The sequence below is a fragment of the Gadus macrocephalus genome, chromosome 18 (assembly GCF_031168955.1).
Source record: "Gadus macrocephalus chromosome 18, ASM3116895v1".
NCBI lineage: Eukaryota > Metazoa > Chordata > Actinopteri > Gadiformes > Gadidae > Gadus > Gadus macrocephalus.
In genome coordinates, this window is record NC_082399.1 from 14,588,991 (window position 1) to 14,605,601 (window position 16,611).

Here is a 16,611-nt window from a genome sequence, read left to right on the forward strand (position 1 = left end):
GGTAGTGGTAAGGGTGTTTGTCTCCAGGATGAAATGTACCCTGTCCCCGTCAGCCCCTTGGAGCAAGATTCCTTTAACCCTTTACCTGCATCCTTAATGACATGCATCCGTTTACACTGTGGACCAAAATCTTCTGCTAATGACTCCACAGCTCAAAGCACCAACTTGGTGTTATTTCAGCTAGTCCACACGGACCACAGTCGCACACCGACGTACATGGGCGCGTCGCTCTGGATCAGGCTGAGGTCGATGTCGGCCACGGCCACGCCGGAGTCCAGCGAGGAGGCCGCCTTGTAGAAACGGCCAAAGGTCTCCTCGTCGTCCAGGGTCATGACCTCCTTCTCCGCCTCCGCCGTGACCTCGATGGTGGACGCCTTGCCGTGACCCCCGCCTAAACCACGCCGCAGGAGATGGGGATATCTTAGTGCCAGTCACAGCCCAGCATTGAAGTTGTCGTGCTTTTAGCTGAGTCAGCGTGGTGGGAATGTGGGGGGGGGGGTTTGGCGAGTATGTAAACACTCCCAACTTCCTTGGAAGGCTATCTGTTGCACATGTACACCATAGCGGTTCCTGGGTGATTCTGCACATTTTACTGCACTAGAACCGCATCTGAACCAAGAGATCGGTTCAGAACAAGAATATTTTAATTCCAAATAAACATCCAGCTCAAGAAAAGAGTCTTAAAACTGGCGTACTTTGGCTAACTTTCTGAAAATCAATAAATCAAGAAATGCATGTATTTTCTAGTACCTTTATTGTGGAGTTTGTCCAAGAAGGATTCCAGCTTATCCAGGCGTTTATCCCCCTCTACCTTGGCACCGGTTCTGGTGGAGATGTCTGGACAGAGCAGGGATCATTTATATTGTTATTTATATATAGAAATACACTATATAGTCTAATTGGCAAGACTAGGACAAAGAACAACACCAGAAGCATTGTCGCATAGACAGGACACTGATACAAGTAGAAAAATATCAAATGAAGCATTCAAATTTGAATAGAATTTGTTGTTTTACACAAACGGGATTAAGTGTGACATGATGGTGAAATGTAGATTCTGACGAGATACATTTGAAAATAAACCAAATCTCAGACAACCCTTCTTGAAATGCATGACATTTACGTGCGTTCGTCTAGAAGACGTTTGTTTACCTTCTTGTGGCTTGACTGGGGTTGCAGTGGCCTTCTTTGGCTGGATGCGTGGAGAGTCGTCCTTGGACACTAGCCCTGTTAGACACAACATCGCCCAGTAAGAAAAAAGCAATGTGTATTCACGCGGACCACAGTTTGAGAACCAATGCCCTACAGCATTGAGCAGCAGAAGCAGCGCTGTAGAGCAGCGATGTGCAATAGGAACCGACTTGGATGGCTTGGCTGCTTCAGGGTCATTAGAAGGCAGCATCGACTGTTCAGTCAATCAAGCGACTTCAGTTTGTTGTGTTCTTATTTTACGACCAGGTTTGTGAGTCATTCAAATATATTTTTTTACGTGAGGGCAACAACGTCAAACAACTTCACACCTGGTGGTTAGATAAGGGGCCTTGCATTCATTTGAATCAACCTCCTCATTGGCTTTTCTCAAGTACTGCCAAGTCATGAAGTTACTTCCCTATGATGTATTGATCAGAGCTATCACCAGGAAGTGGTTAAGAAGGGAAATAGCGGAGTCATCCTAAAGACACTCGGCAGCCAGACGGCAGCGTCAGACCGGCTCTTCTACACCCAGAACATTTGATCATCCTTTAAAGTTGACATATTATACCACCAGGTGTGAGTGTGAATAGCCGTTACAAGCCGTCTTGAAAATCTCTCTTTTCTGAAATCACAAATGGGCGTGTCCACCTAGATGTGTGCTGGATAGATGAGCAACGTTTGATACAGTCGACTGGGTAGACTGGTAGACTGGTAGACTGATCTGTCCAGCACACATCTAGTTGGACCCGCCCATTTGTGATGTCAGAAGAGGCAGATATTCGATACGGCTTGTAACAGCTACTCACACCTGTTGGTATAATATGTCACCGTTAACACGGAACTCAATATTGGAGGCTCCATAACAACCGTGTACAACTGCGCTCATAAAGGCTTGAGGTATCCAGAGACATGCATGTGTGAAAGTCGGTTTTGATATGAATGAAATCAAAAGCCACTCTTATAACTGTGAGAATCAAAAAACGTGTGGTTCAAGGGTACGGGAACAGTGGAGGGATTGGCACGCGTCTGCGCGATCCAACGTAGAGCGACCGGACCCACCTTTCTTGGCCATGCGTCCGGCCACGGTGAACTGCCGCGAGTCGTTGGCGGCGCCCTTCCCGCGGCTCTTCCACTGCTCCTCCTTCTCCTGCAGGACCTTCATCCGGTCCGCCAGGGACACCTTGGTCTCCACGTCCGCACTCGACTTCTGATGACCGCGAAGCAGGAGGTTACAATGAGCGGCCCATCTGGGTTCCGCCTTTGTTCTAAGCACTGGCCGAGGTGTGGGAGGAGACCCTTTGGCTTTGGGTGTCATTGTAGGACAAACGCGCCCCAAGTCGCTCATCATACTAATTATTTACATTTTCCATTAAGGTGATTTTGCTGACGTTTCTTTCCAAAGCGACTTGCAACCATTCATTCACACACCGACGGCGGAGTAAAGCACGCAGGGCGCCAGCACAGCTCGTCAGGAGCAGTCGGGGTGAGGCGTCTTGCTCAGGGACACCTCGACACTCGGGAGTCTAGGAGGAGCCGGGGATCGAACTAGCAACCTTCTCGTTACAAGTGAACCGGATCTACGTCCTGAGCTACTCCCCGAGGATACACCCTGAAACTTTGATTTACCGGGAAACTAGACTAAACTAGTGAAGATGAGTCTACTACCCGTGTCCTGGGTCATGAAAGGAGCCGACCCATAATTAGGGTTAGTATCTGTGTTTGTCTCACAGGGATGCCTCTGTGTAAAGGATCAATTCTGCATGCAGTGATGGCTTCCATGTGAACGAGTACCATTACGCTTTGCAAAAAAATAAGGAACTTCTCTTCGTGATGCATCACTGGGTGAATAGAATTTGCCAACTAATGGGATATGGAAATGACAGCAAAATATACGACACTCAAAATGACTACAGTATCAAGCGTTAGTAGAGTCTAGTAGATGTGATACAGAAGTAGTGTATGGGGTGTGTTTAGGCTGATTAACACATTTTAGATTCAATAATAAAAGGATAAGTAAGTGTATGGAAACAGCATTTGGGACCCAGGAGTACAAACAACTTTTATATTTCAGGCGTTGAGCCCATTAGCACATGCTGCTATGAAACTGAAGTCATCATCTCCTCTCTCTGTTCCAACAGAAAACTAAAGACAAGTGAAGGAAAATAAGCTGTTTGTTCTGGCAAACAAGCTCTCCTTGGGCTTCAACTCTGGTGATTCACTCTCCTTCTCGCCCAAGAACCTGTACCTGAATTCAGCCGATTCCATTTTAAATAAATCACTACTTACATGCCTGTTAGGTCCACGCCATCGGCGGCTTCTTGTTATTTAACATTATTCCACTCATGAATCAACATAATGTGGTTTATGATCCCTGGCAAAAGTTTTTGAAATGGCTACTGGCCATTAAAGTTGAATTAAGATAACAGTGAACAGTTATGTGTATTAGCAGTGATGTGCCAATAACAACCAGCTTCCTGTTCACTGGGGAGAGGTTAACTTAGTACTGGTGTTCAAGACCTCATGAAAGAAACATAAAAATTAGGTCTGTATTGGAATAGAGTGAATTATTCTAGATCCAGTTTATTAATGAGCGGGTAGGAGTGGAGGCATCAGATGCCTACAGGTAGACCCTAACCACCTAAGACCAGACTATCTTTCCACCATTATCTTGTTTTAGCAAATGGTAAATGGACTGCATTTATATAGTGCTTTCCTAACCAGTGGCCACTCAAGGCGCCGTACAATATTGCATCACGTTCACCCGTCCATGCACACATTCACACACCGACGGCGGAGTCAACCCTGCAAGGCGACAGCCAGCTCGTCAGGAGCAGTCAGGGTTAGGTGTCCTGCTAAGGGACACCTCGACACTAGCTAGGAGGTGCGGGGATCTGACTAGCAACCTTCCCGTTCCCAGCCAACCCGCTCTGGCTCCTGAACTACATGCCAACCACGATTAGTGTATCACGGAATGATGGAAAGATAAACAAAGAGGATCTTACTCTCAGTGTACAATAACACATTTCAAAGAGTTTAAAGTGTTCCGCAATGGATGATTTTGGAGCATAACAATTATTCATATTTATTGCGTTGTTAGTTGGCAAGTGTGCAAGTGCTTTTCAAATTTTCACAATGGATTGGATTTTGTATATGGGTAGGAAACGGTTACATGTCAAATATTTGTATACACATGCTGTTAAGTGGCCAAGAAGAAAGACACTGGAAATTCAGTTTCAAAGACTTTGAAGATAAATGCTAACAGGCCACTTGAAGAGCCGTGCCTTACAAGTACCACTTCTGATGCACATTTATGAGGACAGAGAGCGCAATGCAAACACTGTGCATACCTACATAATAACAGACTAACCCACAAGACTCATTCAGGAACCATTCAAGCTACAAAAACATGTCTGGCACACGCATGACCTCACCTGGTTAAATATTAGCTCTTCGACTAACACTTTTCAGTGGAAAAATAGTGAAGTAAAATAACAGCATAAAACTAATATTTTGCTGTATTTTTTAAGACAATAGACCTGCCTGCTACCTACAGTCATTGGAATGCAACTTCATACATAACTGATAATATACCACAAAAATATGTATGTGTAAAAATACATCCAGCTAAGGTATCGGTTTACAATAAACAACCATTTCTAGGATTCAAAGTATAATGTCAACAGCATATTTAAGAGCAACTGGGTGACACCATATATCCATGTCGAGTTGCATGACATGGTGCTATCAATAACACGCCCAGGGAACAGCAGGAAGTGAACCTGAGACGGACAGGAAGTGGACTTGGCACAAGGTTGCGGCGGAGGTCTCTGAATACTTCAAACCGCAATGAAAGAAACATGGTGGGGAGGAACTAACACAACCCATTAAAAGAACCAAAAACCACAATTCATACTTCCAACTCGTACGGTAAAAGCCTCAAAAGGTGAACACATGCCAGCACAATCCAGGCCGGCTGTTTCCCTGGCTCTGGAGTCAATCAGAGGGGGGGGGGGGGACTACCCAGGTCTGGGGTGGGAGGTCATGGAACAGGAGGTGGGGGTGACCGTAAGCGAGGGGTTTGGGGGGGGGGGATCCCCACAGGAAACCATATTTCTCTGTATCTCTGGGGCGCCTTACAGCAAAGAAGACATGCATCAATCAATCATAGAGGGCCATTTCTTACCCAGCCCACGGCTGTGGGAGAAACAACCAGAGAGCCGGCAGGCTTCTTAATGGTTAATCTTTCATAGGACCGGGAAGAGACGATAATGTTATGTGCAAACTTCAACTTCAGCAAGGCCATGGGCTCATGCGAAAGGCAAATGAACGCACGAAATGTGTGCATACATGCACGCAAGTGAAACTCACCTGAGGAGAGGGATTGTTTGACAGGCGGGTGTCGAATAGGAGGGGTAGAGTCTGAAGAAGAATAAGGACACTGGAAAAAGGAAGGAAGGACGGAAAGAAGGGAGGAAGGAATGAGGGAGGAAAGAAGAAGGGAATATTAAAGGACTAAAAACTAAAAGGCAAAGGTAGGGCAGCCTGCACAGCCAGGCGAATGACAGCCAAGCCAAGCTAAAGGCAAACTCTAACCACAAGCACATCAGAGGGACAGACAGACCATAATATAGTTCCCATAAGAAGAAAGATGAGACAGACAGGAAGTGGAGAAGAAATGGCTAAAGCTGAGGAACGCTTATTCGATTAAGAAGTAATAAATCACTTGTTTAATTATATTTCCATTATGACTAACCAGAAGTGAAAACCAATCCCAGGCCTGGAATGGACACAATTTTAAATATATCTGGAAAATTCCAATCAAAATACATAATTTTAAAAAACGATGTTAAGCTTAACTTGCCTTTAGTATTAAATGTGGCAGATTTCTATTTCTAGATTTTCACTTATTTATTTTAACATCAAATCTGGCCACTCAAAAACACACTGATAACCGGGGAGCTTTACGTTAAAACCCCATGAATTAGTATTTAAAACAAATATCCTTGAAGTCAATAAGAACCGCATACATGCAGAAATTCCACATGAACGTTCAACATTGTAGACCACAGAATCCAGAGCCACAGCGCATTTTGGGGATCCTCAGTCACAACACACACCAGTCAGAATAAAGTCAATGCTGTAAGCCTTTTTTTTTAAATGTTAAGTTCGTTTTTCCTTTCAGGCACGTGCTTGGCCCTACAGATGCAGTTTTCCAGAAAGTGCGCAGATTATTGCCAGATTTTGGACATAATATTGATTTACCATTGAAGTGGGCCGCATAAATCAGAGATGACATCAGTTCACAGGCGTTGGGTAGGTTTGAGGGGAATTTGTCTTGAATGCCATTGGTCGGCCGCCTACACAGGCTTCAGAGCTGCCCGTATTCTTTCCGTGCTCAGAGGGAATCCATCCAGAGGTTAGCTCCTCTGTGGGCCAAGTGTTTAGCTGGAGTCAAAGGCATTCCTCAGGTGGTCATCAATCTAGAGCTGCTCACGCCAGCAGGGATGACATCACTGTGGTTGTGGGGATCAGGATATTATAAGGGTTTGAACTGGTTATAGCTGTAGGCTCCCCATGCCTCAGTTGTAAGACAACTGTTTGCGTTGTCTACTGTGTATTGGCCGTGAGATCGTCGTTTGATTGACATGCTGTTGTTGGCCATCTGCTGTTTTTCAGCTTTTTTAAAACCAGTGTTTCAAAAAGTGAGGCAGGAATTAACAAGTAGTGTGTGGAGTCAAACCACACCGTACAAAGATGATGATGATCACCAGCCACCACCACAGGTCTGGACTTTGTCACTAAAATACAATCAAGTTAGCGAAACGAAGGAGAAAGAAATTTTCTCAGAGAGTTGATCTATTTTTTCGACTGTAGTACAGTTTTAAAAGAATACTAGTAAAATTTGTATTTTGAACCAGTACTACGCCGAAGTATTACAATAGTTTTACTACGTGCAGTAGTAATGTAGTATCTCCTACTTCCATGCCTTAAACGTTACAGCCCGCTAGCAGTCCCTGTAAGAGGGAGCACTCCTGTTGTTTCTTTGTTCCCTCTGGGGGATTCCCTTCAGAGTTTCCACATTCACATCCTGTGAGCCCCTCTCAGACTGGTGTAGTGTGTATACTCAGGATCTTGACCGCTTCACCCTAACCCTCAATTCATGAAAAAACATGATCATCCCTCACTCATCTTCAAAACCTCGGTCGGTCGCATGGGGCAGCAGCTCTTGCGCGGGGGGGGGGGGGGGGCAGACTTCCCTTTCCCATGCCACAGTGACCAGCTCTAACGGGGGGATCCCGAGGCGTTCCCAGGCCAGTGTGGAGATATAATCTCTCCACCAAGTCCTGGGTTTTCCCCAAGGCCTCATCCCCTTTCATTTATAAATAAATGAATGAAAGACATTCGATTACATCCAGAGTGCGTTACGAGTTACATTCATCACTAAGAACGGACGGACCCAGTGGGAATGCAACCCTTAAGCCCAGCGAGGTAGAGGAACACCCGCATTGCCCAACAGACGTCTCAGGACCCTGTGTATGGTGGTGTGGGGAAGAGAATGTACAAACAATGTTACCAGTTGGACTTGTCTTTCCCCACCTGAAGTTGGGGGGGTCAAGGGCTGTCCAAGCTCGTCAACCATGGATGCATGCTCTCACCACACACGGCCGCCAATTTCATTGCTGCCAATTTCATTGCTGCCACTCTTTATTGCACATTACACCACAGATTTCTCGAATACTTGATCCTGATTGGTCAACGTTCCAAGGGTGTGCATTCTTTCTAGGTACACCTCTGCCTTTTAACAGTCCCTCGCCAATTTTACTACAAATCCTACATTAACAACAATGGTCAAATGATATGGTCCGTGATAACGCAAAACACATGCTCAAAGTGCCACAGAAGAACATTTGAATTCCAGCTGGTGTAAAGTCTATATAAAACCATAACTGTATACTATCTATCTCATCACGATTGGTAACCGTTAGAAAAAAATTTACCTCTACATTTCCTCGGCTGCATCATTGCCCCCGTCGTACATTATTCTCCAATAATAGGACATCTCGTTGTGGTTTATTCCACATATTTATTGGGCATGCTTGGAGGTCGAGTTCTCGTCTGCACTCATTTGATCCACATGCCTCGTTTCTTTTAGAAATGGTATGCTTTATGATAGAGTGAGACCGACAGGAAGGTATGGGAGAGAGATGGGAGGTCATACAGCAAAGGACCACGGCCGGGAATCGAACCCGGGTCACTGCGGTCAGGACTGAGCCTTGATGGTACACGACTACGCGCTGTACCCGGTGAGCCAGTGGCTGAAGTAACGGCGGGCGGTACCTTCTTCCTCCAGGCGTTCTCTGCGTCGTTGAGCTGGTTGAAGCGGGCGGCCAGGGACTTCTGGACCTCCGGGGACTGGGTCTTCCTCAGTCGGCCCCCACGCTGGTCCTCCACCCCCCCGCTGAACTCGGCCAGCCTGCAGGGAGGGGGGGAGGACGGACAGTCAGACGGCAGAGGGACAAACCGCTTCCCAGAACATTTGAAATGCCAAGTTGTTTCCTTTCAAGTATGTCATATTGAATGTTCCTAATTTTCGGTATGTAGTATAACAGAGAGTCTGACCCTTACCCTTCAAAATAACAAAACTTAAACTTGACTTAACCCAAGGGGAATATGTTAAGATCCAAAATAACTCTCATAGATGATACATGTTTGTTTCAATATTAGCCTAGCGAGCATGTTTCCAAACGATGTGTTATTTAGCTCGAGCAGCAAACTCCCAGGGCTCCCCTCACGTGGTCCCCTCAACCTGACCAACAACAGCCGGCCAGACGAGAACCTCTGGGCTGACCTCTGCTTCAGCGCGGACCCCCGACTCCCGTCAAGGCTGCTGTCCAGCTCCTCGCCGTCCTCCGACGCAGACGGCGTCTTCTCCTCGAAGCTCTCGTCCAGAGAGGCGCTCCCCACCTCCTCCTCCTCCTCCTCCTCTAGACTCCCTCCACTGTAGCTGCTCTCCTCCTCCTCCACCCTAACACTGCCACCACTTCCTTGATCAATGCCTTCCTCGTTCAATGTCTCAACCTCCTCCTCCACATCCTCCTGCTCCACCTCCTCCTCATCCTCCTCCACCTCCTCCTCATCCTCCTCCACCTCCTCCTCCTCCACCTCCTCCACCTCCTCCTCCTCCTCCTCCTGCTCCTGCTCCTGCTCCTCCTCCTGCTCCTCCTCCTCCTCCTCCTCCTCATGGTCACTCTCAGGGTGACTGAGGGTGATGCTGGTCTGCCGGGTCAGCCCGGCGACGGGGGCCGCGGAGGCGGTTGCCGTGGTTACTGCGGTGGCGACAGTGGCGTCACCGAGGTCAGACTCCAGGCTGGTGGAGCGGCTCTTCTTCAGGATGCCCCGGATGCCGCGGGGGCCAGAGTCCTGGCGCTGGAGGGAGGAGGAAGAGGAGGAGGAGACGGAGGACGAGGACGAGGACGAGGAGCAGGGTGTGTCTTTATGGAGGACGTCGGTTTGGTCGGAGATGGGACTGTAAGACTGCATGGAGGAGAGGGAGGTACAGAGACAGAGAAGGTAATCAGGGAACGGAGTAGTAGGTAAAGGAGTGGCTAAGGGATAACGTCAACCGTCAGTTACACACACATGCAAGCATGCACACAAAATCCATCACAACACTGCTTCAGGCTAACAGAGGTGACCCCTGCGATCTACTTCAGAGCTATTTTGAAAAAGAGAAATGAATGGACCTAAATGTGATGCAGTATACAGCAAATAGTTCAAGAATGCCAAGACTGAAAAATTCTTATTTATTATGCAGTCACTTATAGAAGAAAACTACTCGTAAACAGAAAATGTGAACAGAAAAATAGAAGGAAAACAATTGGCAAACTAAAATAAGGTAATTTAGCACATTGGCTCCATGGTAATTTAGCATCATTGGGTTGTGGAAAAAATAAAATAGAAAATCTCCTCTTTCTTCTCCTGCCGTTTTCAGACCAAAACAGCACCGCGGAGAAGTCGAAGGTCAAGCGGGTTGGGGGGGGGGGGTTTGGTCTTGTTGTGCTGACTCTTATTGTGTATTCTGCACACAGTGGTATTATGTTCATGAGAGGAAATGTGTCTGATGAGACTAAGAATGGAAATTATAACCTGATGTTAAATATGAAATTACATTTAAACTCAATGATTAAATATTTAAAATGATAAACATATCAAATGTATTTCAATATTGGCATTTCATCTTAGTACTATTTGTAAGAATAAATGAATTTATAAATGGACAAATATTTTATTTATATTTAATCTGGTAAAACGGTCTCACAGCAATATGTTTGAGAAAAACCCTTTCTGACACGACTCCTCTAACCCAGTTAGGCCGTGAATGCTAAACACTTGCCTTCTCTTCGTCGGCAGTGGCCACGCTTCTTGGCTCATCACTCCCCTTTGCTTCTGCCGTGCGCTCCGGCTGGTCCTGGCTCTCCTTCCTCAGACGAGACCTGGAAACAGCGAGTCAGACACAGAGGGACGGGGGAGAAGAGGGAGGGGCAGGGGGAGGGCATACATGGTCAGCCGTCTATGAACAGAATCAGAATTACTTTTATTGCAGCTTATTGTCCAAGCACACAAGAGTAGAGTTAGGCTTGATTCCTCAACAGGCACATAGCAGCAACTATACAACATAAAGTAAATAAATAAAAATATGTTTAAATAAGTAGCAGCATCAGTAGATCACAATAATAAATAATAACAAAATAAAGTAAGTGATAATAAGAGAAACTAAAACAGTGGTAATAAATAAGAAGTTATGAGGTATAGTAAAGTGTAGTGTACAGTGTTCAAGTGGTAGCGGTACCAGCCATGGTACCACGACCAAAAGAAAAAAGAAAAAAATATGGAGTTGAATAGTCTGTTGTCGTAGTGTCGTGTTGAGGGGTCTTGATTTAGTTTCAAGGTATATGAAACAAAATTCAATACGTGGCAAACGATTTGAGAGCGTTGACTAATTGAGGAGACATCAGAAGGTTCCTCTTGTAGGGGCATCCAGCAGCAGGTACTGGTGTAAGAGCATCCTGCTAAAGATCACCTACAGCTAGACTTTGGACCTGGATGAGTGAACCCAGAACCTTTAAGCTGGGAGTGCCAAGCCCTGAGTCGCTACACTATTCTGTTGTTTCAAGTCAACGCCAACGTTTCAGTTACCACTTTGTACAATATTGTGTACACTTACCTTCCCTTGCAAGGTACAATTCAATAAAGGTCCAATCCACAATATGGAAGCAATAAACATGATATGAAAACTTTATATTAACGGTAGGATTTCATATCTTAGGTTTGATAGTGTACTATATGGTAGATAAACACCTACATATGTATGAAGGTGTTTCTTTGGCATCGTATCGTGTTGTATAATGGCTGAAGGCCTTTGAGACTTTGATTAAGGACTATTCAAATAATGACAACACTTTCACATTATCTGTCAATGTGAAAATGTGTCCGTCAATGTGAAAGTGTGTTTGTGTATGCATATGTGTACAATGACCTACATGTCCATGTGCACTTGACTTGTGAGTCAATGCGTTTCCATGCCGGTGTGCGTGGTATTAGGTACCACTGGTCTATCTGGTTTGTCATTGAACAGGCTTCATTTTAAACCAGCTCAGATTCAGCAAACATTCAAAAGCTGTTGTACAATAAAAAAAAAACAGAAAAAAAAAAAGGAGGTGTGCATTCCTAGTGTCAGTCCTGCCCGGATTGTGTTTATTTATTAAACCTTTATTTACACAGGGCCCAGCACACCAAGTAGCCTAAGGCCCAATCCCATTTCTACCCCTTACCCCTTCCCCTTACCCCTCCCCCTTGTTTTGAAGGGGTAAGGGGAAGGGGTAAGGGTGAGGAAGGGGTAAGGGGAAGGGTACGGTTTGGGATTGGGCCTAAGGCACAATCCCATTTCTACCCCTTACCCTTCAAAAAAGGGGGAGGGGTAAGGGGAAGAGGAAAGGGGTAGAAATGGGATTGGGCCTAACACTCTACGTAGTCCAACATGTCATGTACTTTAACTTGTAGGGTAACCGTAACGTGCCATGTACTAGTGTGAGGCCCTCACCTGGTACACGCTGTACTTTGCTCCAATTCGATTGGCTGCAGATGCACCTGGTCGTTGGCACGGTGACCATCGCTCTCATCCTCCATCTTCTCCGTTGAAGAAGAGACGAGAGACAAGGAAAAGAGCAATGGAGAAGGTGATTTACACAATTGTTTTGAAAAAACAAGTCATTAATGCATAGAGAAAGAAATGCTTTCTCGAACTTAGAGAGCAGAGATTGTGTTTTTGAATCCCCTCCATTAATGTCCGAGTCCCTCGAACATTAATGGAGGGAGTCCCTTAGAGTCCCTAAAGGACCAGTAGAGGAAGATCACCACAGGCCCTGAGAGGGATTCATCACGGTAAAAAGAGGTCCCCTCTGTTCATGTCATGCTTGCAAAAGCGTACCCTCTTAAAAAAAGGTAAAAAGGTCAGTTGGTCCTTAGAGACTCTGCCCTTTTGTTACTCGGAATGTGATATACCCCGCCAAACCCCTTGTGTAACGGGTTATAAATACGCTTAGGGAAAGCATTATACCTTTCATTTAAAACAGAGCTGATGCAACCTTTGACTCTGGGACGATTCAACCCTAGTGAATACCAGGATTGAATTGGACTCATCAATTTTCCTTTATTATTATTTTATAAGCACCATTTACCAAGGTATCCAAGGATAAAATATCCTAGTGGAATATCCTGTTGCACTTGGTGCACCCTTAATCTTCATGGAGTAGCGTAAACACAGAAACATTCCCCATTTATGATTCATAATAAAACAGGTAGCTCCATAGAAAATGGCCCAAATCAAAATCTGCATTGTTAATACATTATTATTATTATAAAAATGAATCATATTTATAATTGATCAAGCATACTGAAAAACATCGGAATAATCCCAACCCAACGTCAACAGCCTAGAATGCTGATAGTATACAGACAACCACAAACCAATAAAAAGCATTCTTACTCTCATCTATCATTACTTTGTGTTCATACAAGGCATTCAGTTTCACATCATGATGAGCAGTGGGAATGGGGAAAAATAGATTGATACATAGAGTATTTCAAAGAATACTTTAAGCCAGAAACCGTATAATCCTAGTGGAAGCCATTGAGTGGTCCCACAGAGGGGGCTACACTGGTATCTTGCGGGACAGCACCTTGATAGAATGCACCAGGATGGAGAGAACCGAACCCAAGCCTGCTGTATCATGTTATTATTTTTCTAAGTGTGTGTACAGCAGATGTAACGTCCATTGTTTTGTTAACTGGTAGTGTTGGCATGTCCTCTGCCCGATGTGCAACGTCATCTCAAAGCCAACCTGCAGCCTGAGAATGTTGATATGTTAACTTTTATGCTCCTGACAGATGGAGTATACTTCGGGACTAAATCTGGAGCGATTGGTCTCGATTGAGACGTTCATGGTGATGATTCAAGTCGCATTAAATAAGGATTGCTTGTGTTTTTAGCAGCTTTCTTATTGTCCAATTGTATTATGTTCTTCTGGTTGTTTGACCGACAGTTTGTATCTATTGTACATTTGTATTTCTGTTTTTATGTGCAAGTTGTAATCAGGGCGTCATTGAAAAAGAAAGCTCTCTCAATGGCCTGCCTTGAATAAATAAAGGTTAAATTAAAAATAAGATATGGTCATCTTTCTGAAATGGAATACTGTTTAAGTTATGTATATTTCTTATGAACCGTTTAACTGTAACGAGGAATTCGCGTATTTAAATCCTACTTTGTTCATTGCTTTACAAGAAAACTAGACGTGATTCTTCCTCATTTGCACTTATATTTTTTGGTTTTGGGATCAGTTGTTGTATTGGATGTTCAGCAGTTCACTCCCTCAGAGATAGCCATAATATATAACATATAAAGATGATTGCATAGTCAATCATACTCAACTGAAGTAAACTTTTCCACCCCGTAATGTACCGTGAGACCTGCACCGGTCGGGTCAGGCACGGAAATCCCCGCTGAATCCACTCACTAATGAACAAAGTTTCTGAGAGTTTTTCTGCAGTCTTTTTTTGTTTCAGATTTGAGTAGGAGTGGTGCAGCTGGACAGGACCCTGGCTGTGAAGAATAGGACCGCAGAGACCCCCGAGGAAAACCAGAAAACACTTCAGCCCTCCAGCAGAGAGGAGGGAAATCAACAGAGCGTGAAAAGGAAAAAAGTGATTGGCCAGAGTTGAGAAATGTTAGAAAACCTGTTAACAGCAACAATAGTTTGTGTCTCAACAAGTAGAGCAAGACATTAATGCTAGCAGGGTTCAGGGCTTGATTTCCCAGCTGGGAGACAACCAGAGAATATATGCAATCACGCTATTATAAGACAGTAAATTAGATCACTAAATGCATATTAATTATATGTAATTACGTTATCAAAGTCTAAATCAAAATATCAGATTTGGACATCCATATGCTTCATTGCAGATGCTGTTTGCTAATTAAAAACCAAAGTCAGTGCTGATGGAAAACTAAGACCTTCTGTGGTGGGGTTGGAGTCCGGCCTGACCACATGACTGAGAAGCCTGCCCCAGTGCCTTCACTGGGAGCAAGACGCAACCGCTGTGGGTTGAAGACACTGGGACAGTGGTTCCATACGTTTTTTCACCATGTGACCCCATTCTGAGGACAGGATATTCTTGCCAAACTACTTCCACTGCTCTGCATCTGCATGCCCACACATTTTACACACATTTGAACCCCATCATCAACATCTTTACAGCATCTGTATAAATGGGTCAACATGTAGTTTGAGAGGTGCTCGTAAGTTACGACCACCTCTCTCTCCATCACACCTGTTCTCTGTCATGACCACCTCTCGCTCTCTATCAAAACTATTCTGTTATGACCACCTCTCTCTATCACACCTGTTCTCTGTCATGACCACCTCTCTCTCTCTATCAAAAATGTTCTCCGTTACGACTCGTAACAGAGAACAGTTTGGCCATCTGTGTATTGACCAGTTTTGATAGCGCTGCAATGTGTGACGGAAAATCTCTTATGTTGCGACCTTTTAGTCATATAGGCTTTGTTTTCCATTCTGTGTATTGTCTTGCCAAACATTAATCACCTTCTCTCACATGATCAGCAGCACGCGGATTTCATTGTCTCTCCAGTTAGAACTCCTCATGTTGATAGCGCTGCATTGTGTGACGGAAAATTTCTAATGTTGCCACCTTTTAGTCATATAGGCTTTGTTTTCCATTCTGTGCATTGTCTTGCCATCCTGCTTCTCTTCAGTACCATCTATGTATTAACCTTTGTGCTAGGTTCAGCCACTTCACCGCTGGAGTGAGTGATGTCGTCAAAATGTCTACCCTTTTGCTCTGGTCATCTTTCCTACCTTCTTCAGTGGCATCTAAATGTAAACCCTTTTCTATGGGTAATCGGCCTGCCTTCCTCAGAATCAATCGTGATGTTCAGCATCGTACTACACGTAAAACGGTCACAAGGGATAGGACAACCTCTTGTGCACTCTTCTGTTCGATGAGAACACAGGCAACTCTGTGTCTTGGGTAAACATTACCTGATTTGATTATTGACATCTGCAATATGGGGAGGATCGGAAACTGTATAAATAGCTCTGTCAAACTGCATTCCGGACTCGCTCTGCTAGAGAGGACTCTAATGTATGCATGCATTAAACCTAGGTTATATTTGTTATATACTGTAGGTGTTATGTGCTTTTTGCAATTAGAAATCTCATCTTTCCTAGACGCAATATCTGTTAAAGGAAATTGCCATGACAGTCGTCTCTGTTGTAGAGACAGCACAGCAACACCTCTACCCAAGTCCCGCCCCTGGAGCCGAGGACCAGTCTTATCGCATTTACATCAGAATGAAGCCGCCAATGTGTGTAGGGTCCGGGAGGGTAAATTGGGGTACTCGCTCAAGCCGGGGATTTACCTCAGGCATGGGAAACGCGCAGACCATGCCGGGAAAATGGCATGCATGAGACAGGCATATTTCGCAGTGGAGGCCTTAGTGGAAATTACAAGGAAGTGTGAAAGAGACCATTTACCGAGAAGGGAAGTGAATTCCCGATTCCAGCTAAATTGGAGAAAACATTTTGTGCTGAGTTCTTGGGAGGGGGGCGTGTTATCCCCATAATAATGACCCACACCAACCTTGTACTGTTTTAGTACGTCGTTGTGTATGTGCATTATAATGAGCGATGTTGTACATGAAATGAGTCACACTCCGTGGCTTTATAATATAAACATCAGTGAAGCTTAACCCTCTCTCAGACAAGGCCATAGAACTCTGCACCGAGAGCTCAACAGCCAAGTGGATTTTACGCCAGTTTTCCCTAAATAGCGGATTCA

At 44.8% G+C, this 16,611-nt stretch overlaps 1 protein-coding gene and 1 long non-coding RNA gene across 6 annotated transcripts in view; one reads left to right on the forward strand and one right to left on the reverse strand.

The window, feature by feature from the left end:
- Positions 1 to 16,611, forward strand: part of LOC132446476 (uncharacterized) — a 365,756-nt gene that overhangs the window by 52,050 nt on the left and 297,095 nt on the right. The window lies entirely within an intron of this gene.
- The window catches only part of LOC132447049 (supervillin-like), a 57,618-nt gene that overhangs the window by 13,727 nt on the left and 27,280 nt on the right, over positions 1 to 16,611 (reverse strand). For 4 of the 5 annotated variants that reach the window (XM_060037690.1, XM_060037688.1, XM_060037689.1 and 1 more), the window contains exons 5-12: positions 12,296 to 12,381; positions 10,589 to 10,688; positions 9,044 to 9,729; positions 8,533 to 8,668; positions 2,254 to 2,401; positions 1,153 to 1,227; positions 751 to 837; positions 217 to 391 (exon numbers count right to left, since the gene is read on the reverse strand). In XM_060037690.1, the coding sequence (XP_059893673.1) occupies positions 217 to 391; positions 751 to 837; positions 1,153 to 1,227; positions 2,254 to 2,401; positions 8,533 to 8,668; positions 9,044 to 9,729; positions 10,589 to 10,688; positions 12,296 to 12,381 (1,493 nt within the window). The remainder of the gene's footprint in view (positions 1 to 216; positions 392 to 750; positions 838 to 1,152; positions 1,228 to 2,253; positions 2,402 to 8,532; positions 8,669 to 9,043; positions 9,730 to 10,588; positions 10,689 to 12,295; positions 12,382 to 16,611) is intronic. The other variant, XM_060037692.1, reaches the window with a different exon arrangement.